This window comes from Podarcis liolepis (genome assembly GCF_965112155.1).
Source record: "Podarcis liolepis genome assembly, chromosome: 17".
In the NCBI taxonomy this organism is placed as follows: Eukaryota; Metazoa; Chordata; class Lepidosauria; order Squamata; family Lacertidae; genus Podarcis; species Podarcis liolepis.
The window spans coordinates 2926755-2952636 of record NC_139571.1 but is presented as its reverse complement, the minus strand read 5'-3'; the positions used below and the strand labels follow the sequence as shown (position 1 = coordinate 2952636).

Sequence of the window (25882 nt, the reverse complement as noted above, 5' to 3'; positions counted from 1 at the left end):
ATATATGCATTTATATGCATACTTTACCCTAGCATATGCCTTTTAGGACAAGTTCTTTGGTTGGAGAACTGCATTGCAAAATTCAGAGAAATGTGGCTTTTGAATCAAAATCCCCACCCCACCCCCGTGCCTCCCGCACCCCACCCCCGAAACATAACTGCTGACTTATAGGTTGCTTCTCTGAAACCCACATTCCTCTTCCCTGGAGCTGGCTTTCATACTGCCTAGTTAAACCTCCTGTGTAATAGCAAAGGTATGGGAAATGGACATGGCAGGGGGCAGTCATACATGCTGTTCTGTTCACAGGAGTGAATGAAGCCAATTTGTTCAGTTATTATGACCAGAATTCCATAAAAGAGCTGGATTTTACCAGATTTTCAGATGGTTTTTCAAAGTGTGGGTACTAAACACATACACACACACATTTGGAATACTAGTTATTATTCATTTAGTTAAACATATCAGATATATATATATAATTTTATTGTATACAGGAAAAAAAGGAAATAGAAACACTTGAGTGTCTGATATGTTTAATTAAAAAATAATAATTAGTATTCAAAAACTTCACTGGAGTCTCAAAGTATTCCCAACAAAGTGTACGGATTTATGTTTTCTCATACCTTATTATATCTCCCTATCACCAGATGGGACTAAATCTTTAACACAGCCAAACAAAAGAGCTAATATGTGAAGACAATAAAGAAAGATCTAAAGGGTTTGAGACCTGGGTATCTTGAAGGACCACCAACGCTTCCTGATGTTATGCTTATCACCTGAGGCCCTTATTGGAGTCTCCCCCGACCCCCTGCCTTCTGAAATTAGGCAAGTAGTGACAAGTAAGACGGCATTCCCAGGTGTGGCCCTCTGAGTGCAGAACACCCTTCCAGGGAATCCCATCTGACACCAAATCTGGTGTCTTTCTGTTGCAAAGCTAAGACATTCTGCAACATATTATCCTCAGTATTAGTCTGGCTTAAATTCCTTTTTGCTGTCTTATTGCTCTGTTTTCTTTTCTTTCTTTCTTTCTTTCTTTCTTTCTTTCTTTCTTTCTTTCCGTTTATTAATTACATTTATATGCATGCATATTGTGGTTTTTCACTGCTCTAGTTGTGTTAACTCTATACTGTTTATGATGTTTATGGTCTGCAAACCAACTACACTAAACTACTACTACTATTGCATTTATAGTCTGCTTTCCTCCAAGAAGCTTGAGGTGGTGAACAGGCTTCTCCTGCCCATTTTCTTCTCCCTGTGTCATGCTCCCGTCCCAAAGCACGACAACGGTGGCTCTTACTTGAAACTAAATATAGATATTTATTCAGGCTAATAAATGTGCAAACTTGGCAGCGGGATTTGAGTCCAAAAGTCATGGTCCAAAGGGACACAAGCAAGGCAAGAGATGCAGAACTGAACAGCACCAATGAATATGTCCCAACAGTCTCCTCCCCAGCTTTTGAATACAAGATGGGGCAAGCTCACTTACAAGGCTCTCTTCCCATGAGACTCCTGCATGTTCAAATGTACACGGCTTCTGGGTGAGTGTGTCTGATTTCACCTGTGGAAGCAATGCTCCTCTGTCTCCAGCTCTGCCTCCTCCCCCTGTTTTGCTCCTCACCCTGAATGGGTGAAATACTCTCCCCATGCTCTTCCCCAGTGAGGTGCTACACTCCATAGGAAGGGTGATGAAGAGAGACAGTGGATCTGCCTTCCCCCTCCCCAACATCTGGAGTCATATGGGGAGGACCTCCATTCTGTTTTTAAGTCTCCAGCCTGTTTCGTCTCCTCTTCTTTCATCTGTGGTTTATTTATTATTTCATAAAATTTATACATGGTTTGATTGTTAAAAAAAACCCTTCAAAGTGGTTATGAAAGGAAGACAATAAAATCAGGGTGGCATGCAATGAAAGCCTTACTCAGAAGCAAGAGTTGATAGCTGAGGTGTGTGAACTAGATGTTAGAAGCAGGCAGAAGTCAGAGAGAGAAAGAAAAAGGGAGGGAGGGAGGGAGAGAGGGAAGGAAGGAAGGAAGGAGGGAGGGAGATATCATAGAATCATGGAACTGTAGAGTGGGAAGGGACGCCAAGGGTAATCTAATAGAACCCCCTTGCAATGCAGGAATCTCAGCTAAAGCATCCATGGGAGAGGGCCACCCAACCTCTGCTTTAAAATCTCCAGGGAAGGAGAGTCCACCACCTTCCGAGGGATCCCATTCCACTGTCAAATGGCTCTTGCCATCAGAAAGTTATTCCTGATGTTGAGTTGGAATCTCCGTTCTTGTGACTTGAAACCTCTGGTTCCCTCCAGAGCAGGAGAAAACAAGCTTGCTCCATCTTTCATGTGACAGCCCTGGAGATACTTGAAGATGGTTATCATATCTCCTCTTAGTTTCCTCTTCCCCAGGCTAAACTTACCCAGGTCCCTCAAACATTCTTCATAAGGCTTGATTTCCAGACCCTTGATCATTTTGGGTGCCCTCCTCTGCACACTTTCCAGCTTGTCAACATTGTTTTAAAATTGTGGTGCCCAAAATTGGACCCAGTATTCCAGGTGTGGTCTGAGCAACGCAGAATAGAGTGGCACTATGACTTTCCTTGATTAGGACACCATACTTCTGTTGATACAGTCTAGAATGGCATTAGCATTTTAATTTTTTTAATTTTTTTTATTTGCTCCTGCATGCATCACACTGCTGACGCATGTTGAGCTTCTGGTCCACCAAGACCCCTAGATCCTTTCCACATGTCCTGCTAGTAAGCCAAGTGCCCCCCCCCATCTTATATTTGTGCATCTGGTTCTTCCTGCCTAAGTGCAGAACCTTACATTTGTCCCTACTGAAATTCATTTTGTTAGCTTGGGACCAGTTCTCCAATCTGTTAAGGTCATTTTGAATTCCAATTCTGTCTTCTGTGGCATTAGGTAGCCCTGCCAATTTGGTGTCATCTGCAAATTGGATGAGCATCCCCTCAAATCCTGCATCCAAGTTGTTTATAAAGATGTTGAACAATAACAGGCCCTGTGGCACCCCACTTGTCATTTTTCTCCAGGATGATGAGGAATAATAATAATAATAATAATAATAATAATAATAATAATAATGATAATTTATTTATTTATACCCCACCCATCTGGCTGGGTTTCCCCAGCCACTCTGGGCGGCTTCCAACAAAATATTAAAACACAATAGTCTGTTAAACATTAAAAGCTTCCATAAACAGGGATGCCTTCAGGTGTCTTCTAAAAGTCTGGTAGTTGTTCTTCTCTTTGACATCTGGTGGGAGGGCATTCCACAGGGAGAGTGCCACTACCGAGAAGGCCCTCTGTCTGGTTCCCTGTAACTTGGCTTCTCACAGTGAGGGAACCGCCAGAAGGCCCTCGGAGCTGGACCTCAGCGTCCGGGCAGAATGATGGGGGTGGAGACGCTCCTTCAGGTATACTGGACCGAGGCCGTTCAGGGCTTTAAAGGTCAGCACCAGCATTTTGAATTGTGCTCGGAAACGTACTGGAAGCCAATGTAGGTCTTTCTTTTTTTTTTTCTTTTTTTGTTAGAGCATTTATTAATTTTCCAATAAAAAATTCAATTAACATATCAAATCATAATCCAATAAAAATAAAAAATAAAATAAAAAAGATCAAATTGTCTTCCAAATTGTAATTTTGATTTTAATTTTGATTTATCGGCTTCCCACAGTCTGAACCTCAAAGCATATCCAAATCTCAGTCCTGCCTCTCATTGATATTTCCATATTTCCATATCTCGATTTCATCTCTCCAGACTTCTTTGCCTCTGGCTCTGCGATCCTCAATCATGTCAGAAAACAGATAACCTAGGCAGTCCAGAAGGATGTTATGGTCGATTGTATCAAAAGCCGCTGAGAGATCCAGCAGAACTCGGAAACAGCTCTCACCTTTGTCCCTAGCCCACTGGAGATCATCATCCAGCGCGACCAAGGCAGTTTCAGTCCCATGGTGAGGCCTGAATCCCGACTGGAAGGGATCCAAATGGTCTGCTTCTTCCAGGCGTGCCTGGAGTTGTTCAGCAACTTTGGTTTTGGTCCTCCAACCAGCTACAAATCCACCTAACAGTTACTTTGTTCAACCCACATTTTGCCAGCTTCCTCACAAGAATAACATGGGGGACTTTCTCAAAAGATGTTTGATTTCTGTTTGAATCCAAGGCTGCAGTTATGGGGAAAGCAAGACTCCCTTGAGGCGTTCATGCTGTGAACCCCTCCATCACAGGCTCAGGTTATATATATGTTGAATGAAACATATAACATAAGGACCCCCCAGTTTCCACTGTGGTTCATTCTAAAGGAAACACAAACCCAGAGAGCCCTGGAATCTTGCATCGCTCGGAGCTTGGGGTGGCATGCACAAGATGATTGTCGTTCTGCTTAAGGAAGCATTTTGTGGGGTTTGTTTTGGCCTTGGCAGAGGACAGGCAATTCTGAGGCATATTGCTTTGCGGCACCATGGTTGGTGAGTCCATGGTGAAACCTTGCCTTCAGTGATGAACAGCTATCTCCGGCTGTAGGAAGATTGGGCCAAAACGTCCTTTGGCCTAGTTAGAAAAATGGGCCATTAGGAAATTGCAAGGAAGGACCGTTCTGAGAGGGATTAGCTGAGCTCTTTTGACTCTCTAATCACCCTTCCATGCTCATCCCTCACCTGAAGTGTCCGGCAAAGACACCCATGGTGACGCAGGGTACGCGTGAGTCCTTCATGCCATGGTAAATGGGGGGGGGGGGCTGAGACAGGGAGGGGGCCAAATCGCAGCCCAATTAAGGGATAAAACATTTAAGGGCTTTGGGGATCTTGTGCTCCAAGCTGGGTGCTTAATCCACCTGGGGGGGTAGGTATATAAATTAGTATTTGTCCTGGACCCTGGCACAGACAAGCGGATGGGAGAGACTGAGCGGTAGCGAGGGAAAGAGAGAGGAAAACAGAGAGCAACAGAGACAGAGAGAACCTAGTAGGAAAGAAAAAGCAAAAGGGAGGGAGTGGGACAGGGCAGCAAAGAAGTGCAGGTGGAAGGTGGGAAAGAAGGCAGCAAAGGCCATGACAGAAGCCTGGGATGTGGCTGTATTTGCTGCCCGCCGGCGCAATGAGGATGATGATACCACCAGAGACAGCTTGTTTACTTACACCAACAGCAACAATACTCGGGGTGAGCCCAGCAACAGGGCAGCAGAAATGGGGGGGGGGGTTGGAAGCCTAAAATTGGGGATTAGACATGGGGGTGCACTGGGATTTAGTTGAACCTTGATAGAGCAGGTGATGCAGCAAGGGGGATGGTTAGTTGGTTACAAGCCTGTCTAGGGGACAAGTGTTTGAAAAGTGGAATTTGCCCAAGGTTTTTTGGGAAAGGTTCTGGAAAGTGTTTGGGACTAGACAAGGAAGGGTTCTCAGCTGGTCCAGGTGGAGGTCTTTGTGTGCAACTAGAGAGAGGTGTGACCTTATCCACTTTCCTGGTGTATGACTTGTGAAGGAGAAGGACCCTGTACGGTCTGCAAGGGAAGGGACACTAAGAAAATATGGGAAGATGCCTTCCCAAGTCTTGGTACAGTAGATTCCTGATGGATTATCTTGTGAGGCAGGCTGGGATCCCTCCAACTCCTAACCTTTTCCCTCCTTTGCAGACCCTTTTGAAGGTCCAAACTATCACATTGCACCACGATGGGTCTATAACATCACTTCTCTCTGGATGATCTTTGTGGTCGTTGCCTCGGTCTTCACTAATGGTTTGGTATTGGTGGCCACTGCCAAATTCAAGAAGCTACGGCATCCACTCAACTGGATTTTGGTGAACTTGGCAATAGCTGATCTGGGTGAGACAGTTATTGCCAGCACCATCAGCGTCATCAACCAGATCTTTGGCTATTTCATTCTTGGTCATCCCATGTGTGTGTTGGAAGGATACACCGTGTCTGCTTGTGGTAAGAGGCCAAGGGATTTCTTATTTACAATAATTTCTGCTTAATGCTCTGCCATCCTATTCCTTCCCCATGTTATCCCTCCTGGCTCATATATTTACCCCCATTTAATCACAAGCCAGAGTCCTGTTGTCTTCCAAGATCACCACACTCTTTCCACCCTGGTTCTCCTTGTCAGGAATTTATGGGGTAGAAGGAATGCCAGCCCCACCCTTATCCCTGCTTGTCTTCCTCCTATGAATTCTGTGCATTCCAGAACACTTTAGCTATGGTGTTTAGCAAGTGCAAAGTTTGATCTACAATGCCCTCAACTATGATTGTAGTTGCTGAGAAAGCCAGGCAGTGGGAGATGAAATGGGACAGTCCCAAAGTCTCGTGTTAGAATCCATACTCCCTTTTTGTGACAACTGCGCCCTCTGTTCTTTCCTCTCCCACAGGCATAACAGCCCTCTGGTCTTTAGCCATTATCTCCTGGGAGCGTTGGGTTGTTGTCTGCAAGCCCTTTGGAAATGTCAAGTTTGATGCCAAATTGGCCATGGCTGGCATTGTCTTCTCCTGGGTGTGGTCTTGTATCTGGACAGCACCACCCATCTTTGGCTGGAGTAGGTGAGTGTGAGGAGAGACTTGGACCGGCAGCAGCTGTGGAGAGAAGCAAGTAATGTAAGCACATGTACATAAAAAGAAGGGCTGATGATGGGGACTGGGAAGGTTAGACCCTATTCCATTTCAACTGTGCTAGCAAGACAAGTGCCACAAGCTTTGCCAAAGTAACACAGAACTGTTCAAGCCAGGCAATGTCCACTGAGAAAGATTATAGGGAAAGAAGAGGTCATGGAGTTCTTTGCTGTGAGAAAATCTGCCCCTTTTACAGTCCATGAGATATTACATGTAGCTTTTGGCATGGGGAAATTTTCTTGGGGTTGTGAAGCTTAAGTAGGGTATTCTATTCAAGTACTGCCTCAGGCAATGGGCATTTATGTATAAGGCTTAAAGCAGTTTGTGTCAATCAGCTTGTCACAGGAATGTTAAAACTACAGAATGGTTAGAATGTTTATTCATATCACAAAGGCCACCACTCCATGTGTGTAGCCAGGATTTGGGGGGGGGGGTGAGAACCTCAGTTAGCTATGTATTTTTTTATTCCCCCCTCCCACTACGCCCTTGCACTGCTCTGCTTTCTCTTTTGAACTGCTCTGGATGAGAGACAGTCGTTCTCTCATCAAATAGTGGTGGAAGAGACTCAAAGGTGATTTACCGTAAGTCCTGTTTGTGAAAATGGTCTTCCTCTTTCCTCTCCCTGTCCTGCAGGTACTGGCCCCATGGTCTGAAGACATCATGCGGTCCAGATGTATTCAGTGGCAGTGAGGACCCTGGAGTTCAGTCTTACATGGTTGTGCTCATGATCACCTGTTGCTTCCTCCCACTGGCTGTCATCATTCTCTGCTACCTGCAAGTGTGGCTCGCTATCCGTGCGGTGAGCACCCACCCTATCCTAGGACCCCACCTCTGCATGCCCTGACTCTCCCTCAGGCTCAGAACAAAGCTTCACACAGGAACAGTCACCCTTAATCCTGTCCCTTTTGCTGATTCTCCTGTTTCTGAAACTGCATCTCTCCCAAACTTGAGCTACCATACCTCTGGGATCCCAAACTTGAGCTACCATACCTCTGGGATCTTTGTCTGCGATCAAACTACCAATTGCTAACATTCTACCATGCCTTCATTTTACTACTTGCACTGTGGAATCCCCTTGTTCACATTGCAACCAACAGTAGAATGTTCTCTCCATAGCTGTATGCCAGACAAGCCCCCACAAATATAGTGGGATTTTCATTTCTGTAGCAGACCCCACTCTCTGTCCCTGCTTAATTTCTTGGTGAGCCCCTGTTATCCAGATCCAGTTGGCACCCGCCCTCCTTTCCACTGGATTCCTTCCCTTTTCTATGGCTTGCTGTATATTGCTTGTGAGAAGATAGCCTGGTTGAAACATACCTGGATATAGTCTCCCATGAGACCTTCTCTTGTTTTACCTAAGCCAGGTTTGTTGCAGGTTGAATCCCTCTCCCCCATGTTCTGTGTGTGGGAATAATCTAAACACCATCTTTAATCTCACCTCCTCTTCCTCTTGTACAGGTTGCTGCCCAGCAGAAGGAGTCGGAATCTACACAGAAAGCTGAGAGGGAAGTATCAAGGATGGTAGTGGTTATGATCATCGCCTATTGCTTCTGCTGGGGACCATATACGATCTTTGCCTGCTTTGCTGCTGCCAACCCAGGCTATGCCTTCCACCCCCTTGCAGCTGCCCTGCCTGCCTTCTTTGCAAAGAGCGCCACCATCTACAACCCCATTATCTACGTCTTCATGAACAGACAGGTAATCTGCTATATTGTAAAATGGAGAATTAAGAGGCTAGCCAAGATATTAAAAGTACTGAAAACCAGAGTTGTAAGGGAAGGGATTTATGGACAGAAAACCCCATGTAGGATGAATGGCCTTGTAGATGACGCATGTTGTATAACTATACACACTGGAGGCATGTAGAACTGCTCACCAGTTCTGATTAACCTTGTCTCCATTTCCTCCACCCACTTGCCCTCTCTCTTAGAATCATGGAACTGTAGAGTTGGAAGGGACCCCAAGGGTAATCTAATAGAACCCCCTTGCAATGCAGGAATCTCAGCTAAAGCATCCATGGGAGAGGGCCACCCAACCTCTGCTTTAAAATCTCCAGGGAAGGAGAGTCCACCACCTTCCGAGGGATCCCATTCCACTGTCAAATGGCTCTTGCCATCAGAAAGTTATTCCTGATATTGAGTTGGAATCTCCGTTCTTGTGACTTGAAACCTCTGGTTCCCTCCAGAGCAGGAGAAAACAAGCTTGCTCCATCTTTCATGTGACAGCCCTGGAGATACTTGAAGATGGTTATCATATCTCCTCTTAGTTTCCTCTTCCCCAGGCTAAACTTACCTAGCTCCCTCAAACATTCTTCATAAGGCTTGATTTCCAGACCCTTGATCATTTTGGTGGCCCTCCTCTGCACACTTTCCAGCTTGTCAACATCGTTCTTAAATTGTGGTGCCCAAAACTGGACACAATATTCCAGGTGTGATCTGAGCAAGGCAGAATAGAGTGGTACTATGACTTTCCTTGATTAGGACACCATACTTCTGTTGATGCAGCCTAAACTAGTATTAACCTTTTTTGCTCCTGCATCACACTGTTGACTCATGTTAAGCTTGTGGTCTACTAAGACCCCTCAATACTTTTCACTTGTACTACTGACAAGCCATGTGTCCCACATCTTAGTGCAGCTGGTTCTTCTTTCATAAGTGTGGAATCTTACATTTGTGGAACCTTACCTCTTCCTTTCTCTCCTGCAGTTCCGTAACTGCATATTGCAGCTCTTTGGCAAGAAGGTTGATGATGGCTCTGAGGTCTCCTCTACTTCCCGCACTGAAGTCTCCTCTGTCTCTAATTCTTCTGTATCGCCATCATAAGAGCCCCATGCCTGGATGGACACCGTGACAAAACTCTGCCTCCCAGGAGAGCCCCAGTGATTGTGAGCCTCCCCTTCCTTCTGTGCCGTATGGATTCCCTTTGAGCATATGAAATACTGGCCTGCCATCTCAACAGATCCCCTCCTTTGAACTTAGACTGTGCCCCAGGCTGGGGTACTGCTGTTTCTCCTGTGGTTGGGGGAGGGAAATGTTTCTATTTTTCTCCGAGAATTGTTTTTGGATGGGGGTGAAGGATGGAGAATTCCATGCTCAAATATACCAGCATTGTGCACCTTTCCTGGGACATCAGGGGTTGCTTGGACACTCCTTCTCCTCAGCTGAGATCCTTAAGTAGTCTCCCACTTGTTACTCTGTCTCCCAGAAGGGAGCAGAACGAAGGGGGCTCCTTGTGGGAAGTATATAGCTTTTGTAAAGCAACTCTGTCCAAGGCCCTTCCTTGAAACTGCCCCGAAGACCACACATCCCAAGTTCAACACACTGATTCCTGTGGATGAATGAGTTGGTGGATGTGAACCAATATAATTCACAATTTGACCATGCAGCACCTATTTTGATTCCCTTTTGCTCTGTCCTTCCTATAAAAAAAAAAAATCACTGGTACCAGAGAGTGCATCACAGGGGTGGACAGGTGAATAAAGTTTGTCCTCCAAGGTGTCTGTGCCTCAGCAAGGTTGGGTGTATTGAGTTCTAGCTCTGTCTAGGAGCTGACGTAATTCTAATGTGGGACAGAACCACGGAGAATCAGCACAAGCCACCTTGGACACCACTGAGGACTTAGTGCTTCTCCCCAACACGGCTCAACTGGAACCTTTCTGTACATAGTGTTTGATACTAAAGCCTATTGTGTCCCTGGGACATCTAGCTAGAAATGCAATGGGGGAAATGGGAAAAAACAAAAACAAAACTGACTGCAGCAAGAAGAATGAGATAGAGAATAAAGATTTTTAACTTCTGTATAAAAGCTCAGTTTTTATCCTACAAACTATGTAACAAAACAGTGTTTGATGCACGGGAAGGGGGTGCAATAGTTGCCAGAGTAATAACTGTGGAGAGAGGAGAGTAGTTTTCGTTGCTTGCAGGTGCAATCAATCAATCAATCAAGACAACCATGAGGTAAGGTGAAGCAGTTGCCTCTGGTAGGAGGGTTTTCAGTACTATTAAGAGTTGAAGAATGGGAGAGAAGAGATCTAACCCACCAGGCACAATCCATTGGGAAGTTCTTGTGTGCAAATTCTATTGACATGAGCAAGAGCTGAATATGAAAAGCACTGCCATGGAGAGTGCCTTTTGTTAATTAGGGGGTAATAAGATGCAATTAGGTTTTTCTACCTCAGGACAAGTTCCATTTGTGTGTTTTTTTTTCCATACTCAAGTCAGCTTTCAGAACATGTGTGTGTCCTAGCTCTCTGCCTACTTCCTACTGAATCACCTTGCTTAGCATGGATACCACCACCCAAGCTCCTTACAGATTTTTGACCCATCTTGGATGTTGCAACCTAGAGTGAGGCTTGTCACCTGGAATGATTTTTCAGTTAACTATCACATATAGCTTGGCATAGACACAGGGAGAAATAGACACGTGGGAAAGCACAGGGGAATAGGCTCTTAATTTTTAATTAATAAATAAACAAACAAACAAGTAGTTAAATAAGCATTGAGAGTAGGGAGTGTTGGAGAGCATCAGGATGGATAAGCAAATTTGTGTGCCATTTTGTTCTCTGCCTACCAAACAGAGGGAAGCCATGTTCTCCATTCCTGTTGACGAATGACAGGGAAGTACTTCCAGGCAGCGCTTATGATGACAATCACAAGCAGAGTGGCCAGGGCACGCCAGCGAGTGCGCAGGAGAGGAAGGGAACAGGCTGAAATAGTGGAAACACACACCAAGAGAATGGTGGCAATGGTCAGCAGCAGGTTTATGAGCTGTCCATAAAGTTTATACACACTGGCCTGGGGTAGCTCCATTGCCTCCTGTTGCTGGGTTTGCTGCTGCATTTCGAGTTTGGACAGCCGGGTCTGGTAGGAGTCCAGCACCTCCTGGCAGGGGTACAAGGAGAAGGTATGAGGTCCAGATCAGATCAGGTTCTAGACCACCTGTCCCCACAATGGCTGGTCTTTCCCTCAGATAAACCTGTTTGGGTTCCCACACCCTTATTTCTCGCCTGGAATGTGCAATTCTTAAATTATAATGCTATTCTTTGATGGTCCTATCTTATATCCTGTTAGCAATCTCAGTTTGCCAAGTGCCAGTTCTTAGGTAGTCAAATGGCACAATGCTCATACCAAAGGGAGGCATCAGCAAGCTCAGGGAGACCCCAAGGTGTGCAGAAGTAGTACACAAAAATATTCGGTGAACATAAATTGGGGAGGGGGGCAAAACAGCCCAATGTAGTTCAAGCACATTCTGTAGCAATAGAGTGCTTACTGAGAGATAGGAAACAGAAAATCATTGGGAAGAGGGGGAAAAGAAAATCATTGGGAACAGGGGTGCCAACTTGAATAAAATATTGTGGGGACCCAGGTAAGCTCCACCCTGCATAATCAATCACACGAGGCAGTGCATGCAGACCATTTTAATGGGAATGCACATCAACTTTGTGGGGGCCCAGCCCCCTTAAATATTTTATTGTGGGAGCCAAAGCCCCCACAGCCCCTAGGAGCTGGCTCCTGTGATTGGGAAGGGGACTGAAATGGAACATCCTGAATGGGAGCATTCTCCACTGTATAATTTTGTTATAGGTCCCATAGTCCATGTGATAATGGTGTTACAATATATGCAAGTGAAATACTTGCCAATAAGGAACGTATCAGCATATGGGTAATAAAACCATCCACTGGCCAGCTTGAATCAGTACACACCCACCCACCTTGGGTATCACTCTACAAAAAGGTCAATGCCACCCCACCCTCCAATATTATAAGCTATATAATTAATATTGACCTGAATCCTCTGAGCTTTCTAGCAATCTACTTTGACATAGGCAATACGACATGACATCCCTCTGGAAACACACTGCTGCATCTAAAGCTGACTGTTATGGCCTACCCCATAATGTAATAGACCTCATTGCCTCTGCATCCACACATTCTGTCATGGCCAACAACATGAGGATCACTCCACTGTCCTACTCGCTGCCCTTCATAATAGTGCCATGCATACATCTTGGGCTCCTAGACATGGGAGCTCCTTACCCAGATGTCCCGGGACCTCTCATAAGACTGATAGACCATTTTCTCCTCCGTGCATGCCAGGTCATGTTTGAGGTTGGTGATCTCATTGAGATTTATCTGTATCACATCATTCACCTGCACTTCGAGATGGTAGTACCTGGAGAAGGGTGGCACAGTCAAGGAGGGCGGAGTAAAGTTCTGCCGTCTGGTCCTTTATCCCTTGCTTCCCTCTTTGCACACATACCCCAAGCCAGCTGGCTGATCTTATTACAGCCTGAGCTTAAAACACTGCTGGTAAATGGATTATGATTGAGTTGGCTCTGTTCCCTCATTTGACACTTCCAGTGACAAGACACAGGTGAGCAGTGAAAGAGAGATGGCCATGATTACCCAGCAGACTCAAGGGCACCAAGTAGTGTGTGGTAAAAATTAGGGCGCTGAACCAAAGAAGAGTGAGAAGAAACACTTCTGGGTGTCCTTGAAGATCAGGGCATGTTACCAGGATAGTTTGACACCCAAGAATTGTGTGATCCTGGCTGTGTTGAATTTGCTGTTATGCTAAGTATTCTATAGAGTATAGAAAAAATACCAGGCAGGTTGCTCACTGCTGAAGTGGAATTGTCAGGGGGGGCGGTTATCAAAGCAAACTCTTCTATAACACTGCCATTCTATTTGAAATGACAAATATGTTTACTAGCAAATCAAATGCTAGCTCAGCCATCAGCCTTGCCCCTCATCCTATGCATCAGATGGATTGTCTACTTTTCTATTTTTTAAAAAGTGTTGCATAAGCAGTTCATTCATTACCTTATTTTTTAAAAACTTTTTTGAGACATCACTGGCATAGCCAAACAATATTGTGTTTCTGCTTCAGACTTGCTGAACATTTTCCCCACCCAGAGCTTAAGCTTGGAGGAAAATAGGCACATTTGCATCAGCTGCCATTAATGTGCTTTCAGAATGTCCATTGCTCTAAAAATGTGCCCTTTTGTGGAGGCTAGGTCTCTCTTTTTTGAACTGAAGACATTCAGATTTCCTTCATTTCTAAGGACATGATAGCTCTTCCCTTTTCCTCATTACAAGAAAACTGGGACCTTGGTTCCCATGTAATGTAACTGCAGCAGAAAAAGCATGGAGATCAGAAGGAATTGGCAAGCTAGATCCTGTACCATGGTATAGGTACAGTATAAGCTATGGGGGAAAAGGGGTTTGCTTCTGTGCCTCTGTGTGAGTCAGCGCTAGTTCCAGGTTGTTTTTTTGTGGGGGCCAATTCACACTCAATGCACCCCTCTCCAAAGCATCACTGTCCATTTGCCCTCTCCCTCTGTTTCCAATCCACACAACGACCCAGAGGCAGAGCACAAGGGAAATGGAGGTTGCTTCTCCATCACCTCACTCTTGTCAGTGCTGGCATGTTTGGAAAGGACAAGATGCACAAGCAGAAATAACTAGGAGGAGCATGAGCAGGGTGCTCCAGAGAGCGGGCAGTGGGCCACCTGCAGGAGTGTGGACCTCTGCAGGTGCCCAACAATGTGCTGGCCCTGGTGTTAATGCAGATGGAAAAGGAAATGTGGCACACAGTTCAAAAAGCCCATGTATCCAGTAATAGAAGTCTGATCACATTCCTTGGTGGGCAGTCTTGCGGCCAGGCCTCAGACCATGTAAATGATCCAGTGAATGGCAGGCTCAATCGCCCGGCTCCCAGCTATTGGCCAATACCAGCAGTCCTTGGATGGGCGTTCCCCTGGTGGTGGGCTCAACCAGTCAATGGGAATGCTTGGGCCCATTCCCAGGGGGCGTTAAATTGCGGCCTGCCCAGAAGACTTCCTTGCCTTTTTTGTTGGATCCCCACCCCTTAATTTGATTGCTTTTACTTGTGCTTTCACCTTGCTATGGACCAAGCCGGCCACCATATTCAGGGCTGGGCAGGAATTTTTCCATTTGACAAATTGGCACTCACCATCTGGTTCTCACCTTTCTCATAGCAAATCACAACTTTGTAAGGCGGTTAGGAATTGGGTAAGCCTAGATCTTGGCTGGAGGGGAGGTTGTAGCCTCTGCCTGCCCCCTTGGGGAAAGGGTATCCTGTTAAAAGGATCCAGGAGGAATGGTTCTGTCTGACATCTAGGCAGGGGCGGGGGGCTCACCACTCTTCCAAAGGGGGCCCTGTGGAGGGTACCCCTATTTGATATAGGTCAAAGGGCATTTCTCCCCTCCCCAAGATGTGATTTATCCTTTGATGCACTTCCAGCAGATGCACTGGAGTGGAATAGTAATGGCTTTACCCAATGCTTATGCCAAACCATTATTTACTGTAACCAATTGTTACAGGCAAAATTGTTCAAGACAAAAACCCAGTACAGTGGTACCTCGGATTACAGATGCTTCAGGTTACAGACACTTCAGGTTACAGACTCAGCTAACCCAGAAATAGTACCTCGGGTTAAGAACTTTGCTTCAGGATGAGAACAGAAATTGCACGGCGGTGGCAGGAGGCCCCATTAGCTAAAGTGGTACCTCAAGTTAAGAACAATTTCAGGTTAAGAACAGACCTCCAGAACCAATTATGTTCTTAACCCGAGGTACCACTGTATGCTGTTGTCCTGTGTCATTTCCCTAGAGAACTGTGGGGTCATGGGGCCTTGGCACACAACTCTAGATTCTGGCCCTAACAGATCTTGAGCCACAGGCTCTGAACCTGTGAGACTGAGCAGGGGGACAAGGAGACAGGAGACCAGGAAACATCAAACCTGAGAATGGGGTGTCAGGAGATGGGATACTGGAGCCAACTGCCCTCATTAATGTGGGTGCCCACCTCTTCTTCTCCTCCTGCAGCAGTTCCATCATCTGTTGTTTGTCAGCCTTCCATGACTCATCCAGCTTGTGCCACTCATCCTCCAGGACCTTGTGGTCTTCTCTAAGATCAAGCAGCTGAGCTTTCAACTCTTGAACCCTCTGCTTGATCTCTTCCTCAAGGATTTGCTTTGAGGAAGCCTCTTGAGCAGACCTGTTTTCTTTGCTCTCCGAGATGGAAGGAAGGAGTTCCTCAACAATGCAAGTTTCTGTAGTGCGGTTTCTGGGTATGCTGAAGGATGGCTGGTGAGACATGCTGTTCCTGGGAGTGGTGAGCTGCTGCTGGGCAGGAGTAGCACTGCTGCTGCTGTCCTGGCTTGTAAAAATCCTCTGTTCCAACTTCTTCAGCTGAGCCCAGGAATCCTGCAGACGCTGTTCTAGTTGGGCAATATTGGCTGAGGAGCGCTGGTTGATACGTTCAAAGGCCTGCCGGATGGAAGGTGCTTTCTCTCTGTCTGCCTTGCCCACCAGCTCCACATAGCATGAGGTATTGTCATCCCGATTGGCTTTCTCCACCCGCAGCATCTCAGATAAGTGGAATATGCGATGGCGTAGGACATCCTTTGGGTTGCGACTGCTTAATTGGGAAGTGGTAGAAACAACAGAGACACCGCGGGGCCGAGGGGGGTCCACCTACCACAGGGACGAGGTGGGAAGATGATCAGAGAAAGAGCCAATGACATCAGCTATGAATTCATGCTGGGTCCCCACTAGCTACATCACAAGACACTGAATTATACTTCATCTAGAATGCATTCTGCCATGGCCATTATTGATCTTTTTATCTATTCCACAAAGCACTCTGCTGTGCTTCCTCTAAGGACTGATACCATTTACAATTTTAATCATAAATTTAACAATACAATTAAAAATAAATTGGGCAATAATATTTGAATGTACATGATACTGCTCCAGTCACTTGGGATGAAGGACTGGGGTGCTAAACAAGAGACAGCTGACTTGGCAAGCACTCCTTGTAGGCTAAACAGTCACTCAGGTTGTTCACCACCAACACTTCCTGACTCCTTGATTCAAGCTAAGCAGGACTAACATCACAGTTCCTATTGAAATTATAGCCTTGAGCCCTGTTCACCATCTTCCATCCTCACTACCTGCCTCTCCCCACAAGGGGATTAGGCACTTATTCTTCATTGGCATTGGGGAGGGACCCAGGTTTAGTGAGTGAGCAGGACTTGAGGGGCAAAGCCTTCCTTTGGTCCCTGCTGACTGCATTGGTAAGGCATGAGAGAGAAATGTTTCCTGACTTCTCCTGTCATGGGTCTCTGTGCACACAGTGACATCATAATGTTTTCTCCCCTAAAGCCATGGAAGGTGCAGCTCCTGGAACCAATAATCACAGATAGTGGGCAGTTAATGTGTGGAACATGGGCTGGGGCTTTTAAGAGTCTCCCCAAGAGAGCCACATGCCCTGGGGGAAATCAGGCTGTATCTTTTGGTCACTCACTGAACTGGCAGAGTCTTCTGCTTCCTGAAAGGATTCTCCCTTGGTTGAATTACAGAGATCCACCATGGGTGCTGTAAGGAGACAGGAATGTGCATCAAAGAGCAATTCATTCAAGGAATGAAATTCCAACTAAACATGTGGAAAAACTTTCTGACAGTAAGAGTTGTTCCACAGTGGAACGGTCTCCCTTGTGGACTCTCCTCCATTGGAGATTTTAAAGCAGAGGTTGGATGGTCATCTGTCAGGGATGCTTTAGCTGAGATTCCTGCTTGGCAGGGGGTTGGACTAGATGTTCCTTGGGGTCCCTTCCAGCTCTACGATTCTATGATTCTATCTCATCCTGGACCCAAGCTAAGGGCCCCATGAGACACTAAGCAAGGGACAGTATGTGTCCACCTTCATCTCCATTACTCCAAGTCTTTATCAACATTGTCATCATCATCGTCATCATCATCATTATCCTTAATTATTAAATGAATATTAGACATAGAATCATAGAATCATAGAGTTGGAAGAGACCCCAAGGGCCATCGAGTCCAACCCCCTGCCAAGCAGGAAACACCATCAGAGCACTCCTGACATATGGTTGTCAAGCCTCTGCTTAAAGACCTCCAAAGTAGGAGACTCCACCACACTCCTTGGCAGCAAATTCCACTGTCGAACAGCTCTTACTGTCAGGAAGTTCTTCCTAATGTTTAGGTGGAATCTTCTTTCTTGTAGTTTGAATCCATTGCTCCGTGTCCGCTTCTCTGGACATTTCCCATCCCATTTGTTAAGTATCAAAAGCTTACAAACAAACACATTAAATGCATAATAATATATTCTAGAGTTCTCCCCTCCCCCCCAAAATGTTTGTGATCAGGAACACTTTGGGGAGGACTGGGGGGCCCTGAATGCATGATTTTGAGGGGGTGTGAGCCAGGTAGCCTCCAAGCAAGGATCCCCACCATGCCTGTCACCGGGGGTCTTTGGGCCCAGGAGCCCAGCGTGTCCTGGCCTCCCCTCACTGAATGACCGGCTGGCCAGTGCTGGGAGAATTCATCTGCCAAGGGCTGTTTTGGTCGCCTGGGCTCCTCCTTTGTGGGTGGGTGGGCAGGTGGCGCAGCCTGGCCCCGTGAACCGTCTGTGCCCTGGGTGCCAATAAAGGACACAATGCCACTGTTTGTGATTGAAATGTGAACAAGTTCAATCCTCTTAATACAGGGATGGTGCACCTGTGGCCTTTCAGATGTTGTGGACTCCAACTCCCATCAGCTCCCCCAGTCAGCATGACCAATGGTCAGGGGTGATGGCAGTTGTAATCCAACAACACCTGGTGTACAACAGATTCCGCACACCTGACTTCATATAATGCAGTTTACCCTTCCCACTAATCAATCCAAGAGCTCTGCCAACAAGACTTTTCTACAAGAGAATTTCCTGGTGCATTGTGCTTTATGTGTTAAGAGTTGTATGTCCTTCAGCTTTCTGCCTGAGGCAAACACCTCATTTGCCTCATGGTAAGATCTCCTTTGAGTAGGGGTTGCATATATATTAAGCAGACAGGTGTCTTGCAGGACATTTAGAGGTGGGTGTGAGGGGTGATGAGCCAGCACCTCAACCCCAAACAGTCAAAGTGGTTTGCCAACTTCTGTAACCACTAGGGATAGAAGGATAAAGTCCTAATTAACGGAGGCCCCAAATATCTGAAAGTCTGCCTCCTCAGGTGTTAAGAAAGGCAGAGGGGGCTGTATTGGTTATTCCACCTGTGACATACTATCTCACTGAAGATGTGAACTAGGTAATGTGACTTATTTTCTCTGTGTTTAAAAGTTTCATCTCTCCCTGTTGACAACACTAGGTAGGCCTGTTTGTGGTAGTGTTTCTTTATTATACTACAGCCAGGTGTTTTACTTATGTGAAGGATGCCGTGTGTTCACTTATCCCCCCCCCCCACAGATTCAATTTAAGGAGGATGCACTTCTGGAACAAAACTAGACTTTTTAATTAATTACACTCATGGAGGTTGGAAAAGGTTGTGAATTGAACCAACGCATGGTGAATTTGCTCTCACTGAATCCTTGCCGCAATAATGCTTGTACATCATTCTGATTACATAAAATACTTGGAATGTGGCAGATTTGGAATGTTAACAGATATTATGAAATGCCAAAAAACTTAGTGAATGCTAGGCCCAGACTAATTGGTTGTCATTATGACCTATATACTAGAGCCAAGGCTGTAACATAAATCAGTCTCTTTGGACAAAGGCCAAAATTTCTGATACGTCATACCAAAAAAAAAGGACCGTACATACTGGTAAGTACTTGCATCACTGAGACATACACGTATCTACCACTAGATGGCAGATGACTGATATTAGCTGGCCATATAGCCACGAAATTGCTAAAATAGGCCTGAGGTATTGCACAGCCATAAGCTGTTCCCAAGTAATCTGCCTAGAAGTCATGTTTCACCAGCTTCCAGCTGCAGACATAAAGTCTAGCTCCACCAGAATAATAGAGAGACTGTCTTCAGGCAGATATTGAAGTAGGTATCATAAATGAGGGTTGGGGGGGGGGCAAAAACTACGTGACTTGAGTTCATTCAATTCAGTTACATTACATTTTGCTTTCTCAAAACTTGCCTTGGGTTTCTGCTCAAAATCTCCCTAGAAAGCAAAGATCTGAAGCACCAGGACATTTTGCTATTAAAGCAAGTGAAAAGGTTTATATTGATAACCACTTATGATTTATCATTTTGGTAACCCAGCTTTGTGCACAAGTGTGCATACAGTAATTCTTTTCTTTCTTTCTTTTTTTTGGTTCAGTATCTACAGTATCTACTGTAGTATAAGAATAAAGTGCAGATTGCTCTCCACTTACAGCCCACTTTTTGAGGGCAATGTCTGATGCTGAACAGGCCTCCTCCATTTTCTTAGTTCACATGGGCCTCTTACTTTCCACCAGAGAACAGCAGTAGCTTGAATTAGCCATTTGTATTTTGGACTCCAACTTCCTGGCCAGCATGGCCAATTGTTAGACATGATGGAAGTTGTAGTCAAGCAATATCTGGAGGGCCAAAGGTTGCAATAGGTTATTGTTTTATTATGTTAGTTGGCCAGTCATTTTCTGCATATGGGGTGCTTCTTGTCTGTGTCTTTTATAGGTTGTGCATAAGAGCGATGCTGACCAGGTTACAGTTATGAAGCATGTGCTACAGTCCATGCAGCCCTTGCAGCTGCTGCTGAGCTGGCCAAACAAGGTAATGGAATGCTGGGATATTCCCCCCCCCCTTGTGGAATTCTCTGATCTTTTGCTCCCTCTTAAGCATCTATATCCCTTTATAATCAAACACTTGGATGCTGCCACCATAGCCTCCAATGCCATAGCCATCAGAGGCCAAATCACCACTGCTGAGGATCACTAGAGAATAAGCAACTTACTCATCATGTTTGCTTCAAAATGACTGGGGAATGAAGGTTGTGACTGTGGAACCATGGCACAGGATGCCTGTGAAGAGAAACTATTCAAGACAATTCTGGTTCGTCTTGCTTTTTTGATGACATGTTGTGTCTGCAATTGCCAGTTGTACAAGTGTGGCTATATGTTAGCACTGGAATATCACCACTCTTCCAAGTGCCCTGCAAGTAAAAAAATTTTAAAAAGTGGAATGCCCTCCCAAAGGAGGTGAATCAGTCTCCTTCACTGTGAACTTTTAGGATATATTTAAAATGATTCCTGTTTACTTGGCCAATTGATGGCTGAAAATTCTGTTCCTAGCAACTCTGTTATGATTAGTTTGAGTGTAGGTAATTGCTTTTAGGAATTTTAAACTGTTTTAGAAGGTTGTTTTAAACTGTTTTTTTTAGTTGTGCACCATGGACTCTCTTGGTGGATCGCTGTGTGCCTACCCATGTGCTAGGACCTTAATAATAATCTGCCAGATGTATCAGCAAAACTTGGGTTGTAGGGATTTCCCATCAACAGGCTAGGTGGCAGCAATCCCCACTGATTGATGCTAGCCTGCCCGTATCCTTCTGACTTGATCTCAGGAGCTTTATGTTTTGCAGGCAGGGTGGTTAAGTACTTGCACAAGCTTGGGCTTATTACCATCTGAGTATTCCTCCTTGGGTTTGGCTAGGTCCCTGGTTATTGCGGAGACAGTGCCACCACCACAAAATTTGCTCTCTGTGCCTACTTGTATCTACCTGATGTCCCTCTCCAAGAGTTTCCCCAAACAATTTATTGACAGCACAGGTTTGTCTTCTACTTGTGGGGAGAACACTGCTGCTGCTGCTACAGTTGCAATAATAATAATAATAATAAGAAGAAGAATAAAAATTTTTATTTATACCCCGCCCTCCCCAGCCAAGACCAGGCTCAGGGTGGCTAACACCAAATATAAAAACAACTGGTTGAAATACAGCTTAAAAAACCAGATTAAAATACAACATTAAAACTTTAAGATGCAGCCTCATTTCAGTGGAAACTCAAATCAAAAACTTTTTGGGGATGATAATGTCAAGTCTTCACCAAGGCTAACTATCCAGACAGGTCCTACATGGGCCAGAAAAAAGCCAGTGAAGTCCCCAAATAGGAGTTCCAACACAGAAGGAGAAAGGAAAAAAGAAAGAAAGAGGGGGAGGGAATCAAATTGGCTCCAAGCCAAAGGCTAGGCGGAACAACTCTGTCTTATAGGCCCTGCGGAAAGAAATCAGATCCTGCAGGGCCCTGGTCTCATGAGGCAGAGCGTTCCACCAGGCCAGAGCCAGAGTTGAAAAGGCCCTGGCTCTGGTTGAGGCTAATCTGACTTCCTTAGGGCCCGGGACCTCTAGGATGTTGCTATTTGTGGACCTTAAGGTCCTCCGTGGGGCATATAAGGAGAGGCGGTCCCATAAATATGAGGGCCCTAAGCCACAAAGGGCTTTAAAGGTCAAAAGAAGCACCTTAAATCTGACCCTGTACTCCACCGGGAGCCAGTGCCACTGGAAAAGCACTGGGTGAATGGCAGAGACCCCGTGAGGAGCCTCGCTGCAGCATTCTGCACCCGCTGGAGTTTCTGGGACAGCTTTAAGGGCAGCCCTGCGTAGAGCGAATTACAGTAGTCAAGCCCGGAGGTGACCGTCACATGGATCACTGTGGCCAGGTTGGGGCGGGAAAGGTAAGGGACCAACTGCTTGAGGCGGCGAAGGTGGAAAAATGTTGCCTTGGCTGTTGCTGTAACCTGCACCTCCATGGAAAGGGAGGCGTCAAGGATTACACCTAAACTCTTAACGGAAGGCAATGGCACTTAATTGGGCCCCCACAAGAGAAGGGAGTTGGTCCCTCATCCCTATGCCATCCCGACCCAGCCATAGGACCTCTGTCTTCAAAGGATTTAGTTTCAATCGGCTCCCACGAAACCATCCAGCTTCCAAGCATCTGGTCAGTGTGTCCGGGGCCGAGTCGGTGTGACCATCCATCAGCAGATAGAGCTGAGTGACATCAGCATATTGGTGACAATCCAGCCCAAAACTCCAGACAATCTGGGCAAGGGGGCGCATAAAGATGTTAAAAAGCATTGGGGAGAGGATTGCGCCCTGCGGCACTCCACACACCAAGGGTGGTGTGACGACATCTCCCTCCCTAGCGCCACCCTCTGTCCCCAACCAGAGATAAAGGAGCACAGCCATTTTTGGGCTATACCCTGTATCCCCACGTCAGCGAGGTAGTGGTCCAGAAGATCATGATCGACGATGTCAAAGGCTGCTGACAAATCTAAGAGAATCAGCAGTCCCGACTCGCCTCGATCCAGTTGTCTACGGATATCATCTGTTAGAGTGACCAGAGCTGTCTCGGTCCCGAAACCAGGATGGAATCCGGACTGAAATGGATCTATGGATCTGAAATGTTATATGATTGACAGCTTTGCAGTAGCCTGTTTGTGAACATCTAACCTTCCTCTTTCCCACCTCCCTCTTCCCACCCTAAATAGCCTCCTGCCAATTGAAAAGAGAGGGTTTTTTATAGAAAGTTTGGTAGAGCTCTGTCAACACATTGTCACTTTGAGCTCAGGAAGACCAGAACTGAGCAGAGGCACACTCCCGCACTGGAAGGTTATCCCAAGGCTAAATTGCATAGCCCTGCTCACTGGAGCAAGTAGGAAGAAAAAGTCATTGTAAAAGTCCTCTTTCACTGTAAGGGGGAAAGTGTACTTTGGGAACACACAACGAATGATATACAGATTAAATCTGGCCCAGTTGGCTTGTCAGTCATATCTGCATGTATAAACAACTTTGTAGAATCATAGGCTTGGAAGGGACCATGAGGGTCATCTAGTCCATCCCTCTGCAATGCATGAATCTTTTGCTCAATGTGGGGCTCAAAACCACGACCCTGAGTTAAGAGTCTCATGCTCTACTGACTGAGCTATCCCAGGATAGTTCCTCATAACTTATCTCTCCTTTCTTAAGCCAAATAGAGGTGCATTGGGTTAAGAATCAATGACCATGTTTTCTGTATTTGCAGGCTCCTTCTCCCAGGAAAAGTGGCATAGATAAATCTAGAAATTAAGTAGTAGGTCCCCTGTGAGCTGTGAAGAGTACCTTTGCCAACAAATACTGCTTTCTGCCTTTTGGTGGAAGGGATAATGGAATTATGAAAAGTGAGGGTTTATAAGAGCAAAGATATCTCTCAAACATTAACTTTTTGACTTATTGTTTCCAGTTTTGACATAAATGCTAACATTCACAGGCTTTGACCTGTCCAATTTACCCTTCTCTCCATCCCTAAGCCATGGTACTTGATTTTTAAACTACGGTACTCTTGTATTAACTGGGCTCAAAAGCTTCCTGGCAATTATATGTGGACCAAATAGTACTTGTCTTACCTGAACCTGTTGACACCTACTCCTGTACGTGGCTCCTACCCTCCTACTTGGCTTTCTTCTCTCATGCCTGATATTCCAGGGCCCTGTTGTGTAGTAAATGTTTCCTGGCTGTTTCCTACCAGAAGGTATTGACATAGAATTAGTTTTGCCTGCAGAAATGCAATGGGATGTCACATAAATGCTTTTGCCTAACGTTCCTGTTGTGATATTAATTCTACTCTCACCCATCAGAAATAGATTGCAACCATCTTCCTGTTTTATATGTACTATATCTGCTATTCACAATGCACATCCAGCAAGTCAATAAAAAAACAGCAAGTTCTCAACTGTTACCTTTCTGGATAATTTGTTTCATAACAGTAAGAGGTAGTGAAAGGACAGAAAAAAACTGAGGAAGGTTTGAGCATATGCATGGAAGGCAGGGGGAAAGAGAGAGATTTTTAGAGCAGAACTAGATGTTAAGACAGAAAACTAGAGCCCCACGTTGAGTTTCTCCCCACCCCCTCAGTAATGCGTAGTGAAAATTAGCCATGGCCAGACATCTTGCTGCCCTGTCCTTCTCATTATTGTCCGCTGCTGGGAGGGAAATGAAAGCATGATTTTGCTGGGACAAACTTAAGTTCTATTGACTACATTTCCCCTGGACAAGAGCCTTGCTTTTATTTGTAATTTAGAAAATTTATATTTTTTTATATTGGAAGCAGGATTTTGCAAGATGCACTGTACTGCTGTGCTGTAGTAGCATACGTCATCTCTTGCAAAACTTAGCTTCACAATATTGTTTAAAAGACCCAGAGGGTTGAAAACAATACTTTGCAGCATTTTACAGGAAACAGATTTAAGCAAGAACAAACAAGGTGGTGAATAATATTGTGCGTGTAAAAGGGAAGAGGTCCTGGCTCAGTAACGGAGCATCTGCCTTGTATACAAAACATCTCAGCTTCAATCCCCAAAGGCACCTCCAGGCTGGGCCAGGGAAACCCCTGCCTGAAACCCTGGAGAGGTGCTGCTAGTCAGAGTGGACGGCCTTGAGCTAGATCCATCAGTGTTAGGCAACTGAGCTGGTGCAAGGCAGCTCCCTGTGTTCCCACTTGAAAGCTGTGGAAAATTTGTGGATCTTGACAGCTCTGCAAGGCTGTAGGTTGTGTTTTTGCTGCAACAGGCTAATATGGTTGTCCTTTTGGAAAATGTCACATCGATGGAGCCATATAAATTAGCAGTGTTCTTATTAATCATCCTCACCGGTATTGGGTTTCTTTAAAATCACTCCCTCCTTCCCCTTCAGAAGTCTGTGTCTTGGGGGTGTATATTTTATCTGTAAGCCACCTTGAAACCTTGTGAGGAAGAAAGGTGGGGTACAAATAAATATTTTTTTAATAATAATAATAATAAATATAAAGGAGCAGAGACACCATGCCTATCTTTTTGTTTGTCTTTCTCCTTTATTGCTATTATTATTATTATACATTTTTCAGAGAGCGCTTGGTCCCCTTGGAAAAAATGACCCCTTATCGCCCATCCACGTTCCCTTTGAAGGCACTTGAATGGGGCTCTGTCTTCCTCTGAGGAGAGAAAGCAACACCTGTAAGTATCAGGCAAGCGACCATTAATTCCTCAACTTCCCGACCCTCCCTCACCTCACGCAGATTTCGGAGGGCGGGAGGATTAGGGAGGTTCCTACAAATTAAATCTGCCGAAGCTGCATTCTCATTGGCCTACACACACGTCAATCAGGCCCTCCGTCGTTGACCGTTATAAAGGGGAAAGCACGAGGGGACCAGGAAAGCGCGTTGGCCGCCAAAAGAGGGGAGGGGCAAAAGGCTTCCGTAGGGCAGACGGCGGGACCTGGTAATAGAATATGGGGCGTGGCTCCCGGAGGATCTAGCCAAACAGAAGGCGGGAGGGGCGCAGTTTTGAGAAGCCGATAGCAAAGCGTATCCCATATAGCACAGCCCACTCCCACCCCGCCTGCTGCTCAGCCTATCATATCAGAGGAAGAGCGTTCCGTGAAAGAACCAGCCAATTAGAACTGCGGCGCGCCGAGTCGGTTGCCCGGAGAGACCAATCAACGTTAACTGCCCTTCGCTCTGT

At 45.7% G+C, this 25882-nt stretch overlaps 2 protein-coding genes across 4 annotated transcripts; one reads left to right on the top strand and one right to left on the bottom strand.

Annotated features, from left to right (window-relative positions):
- The first annotated feature begins 3330 nt into the window (after positions 1 to 3330).
- Positions 3331 to 10948, top strand: OPN1MW3 (opsin 1, medium wave sensitive 3). The gene is made up of 6 exons (XM_083482611.1): positions 3331 to 5169; positions 5642 to 5938; positions 6373 to 6541; positions 7244 to 7409; positions 8069 to 8308; positions 9316 to 10948. Exons 1-6 carry the CDS (start codon positions 5061 to 5063, stop codon positions 9430 to 9432), a joined length of 1098 nt encoding a protein of 365 aa, XP_083338737.1. The 5' UTR covers positions 3331 to 5060; the 3' UTR covers positions 9433 to 10948.
- Positions 10949 to 11051: 103 nt separating this feature from the next.
- Positions 11052 to 25781, bottom strand: TEX28 (testis expressed 28). 3 transcript variants are annotated; one of them, XM_083482577.1, is made up of 7 exons: positions 25429 to 25781; positions 23792 to 23906; positions 20367 to 20433; positions 16943 to 17013; positions 15440 to 16110; positions 12646 to 12781; positions 11052 to 11490 (listed from the first exon to the last, which is right to left on the bottom strand). In XM_083482577.1, exons 3-7 carry the CDS (start codon positions 20419 to 20421, stop codon positions 11176 to 11178), a joined length of 1248 nt encoding a protein of 415 aa, XP_083338703.1. In that variant the 5' UTR covers positions 20422 to 20433; positions 23792 to 23906; positions 25429 to 25781; the 3' UTR covers positions 11052 to 11175. The 3 variants fall into 3 exon arrangements, with proteins under 3 accessions (XP_083338703.1, XP_083338705.1, XP_083338704.1); XM_083482579.1 differs by lacking the exon at positions 25429 to 25781 and adding an exon at positions 25034 to 25134; XM_083482578.1 differs by lacking the exon at positions 20367 to 20433 and having other exon boundaries at positions 25429 to 25776.
- Positions 25782 to 25882: the final 101 nt, after the last annotated feature.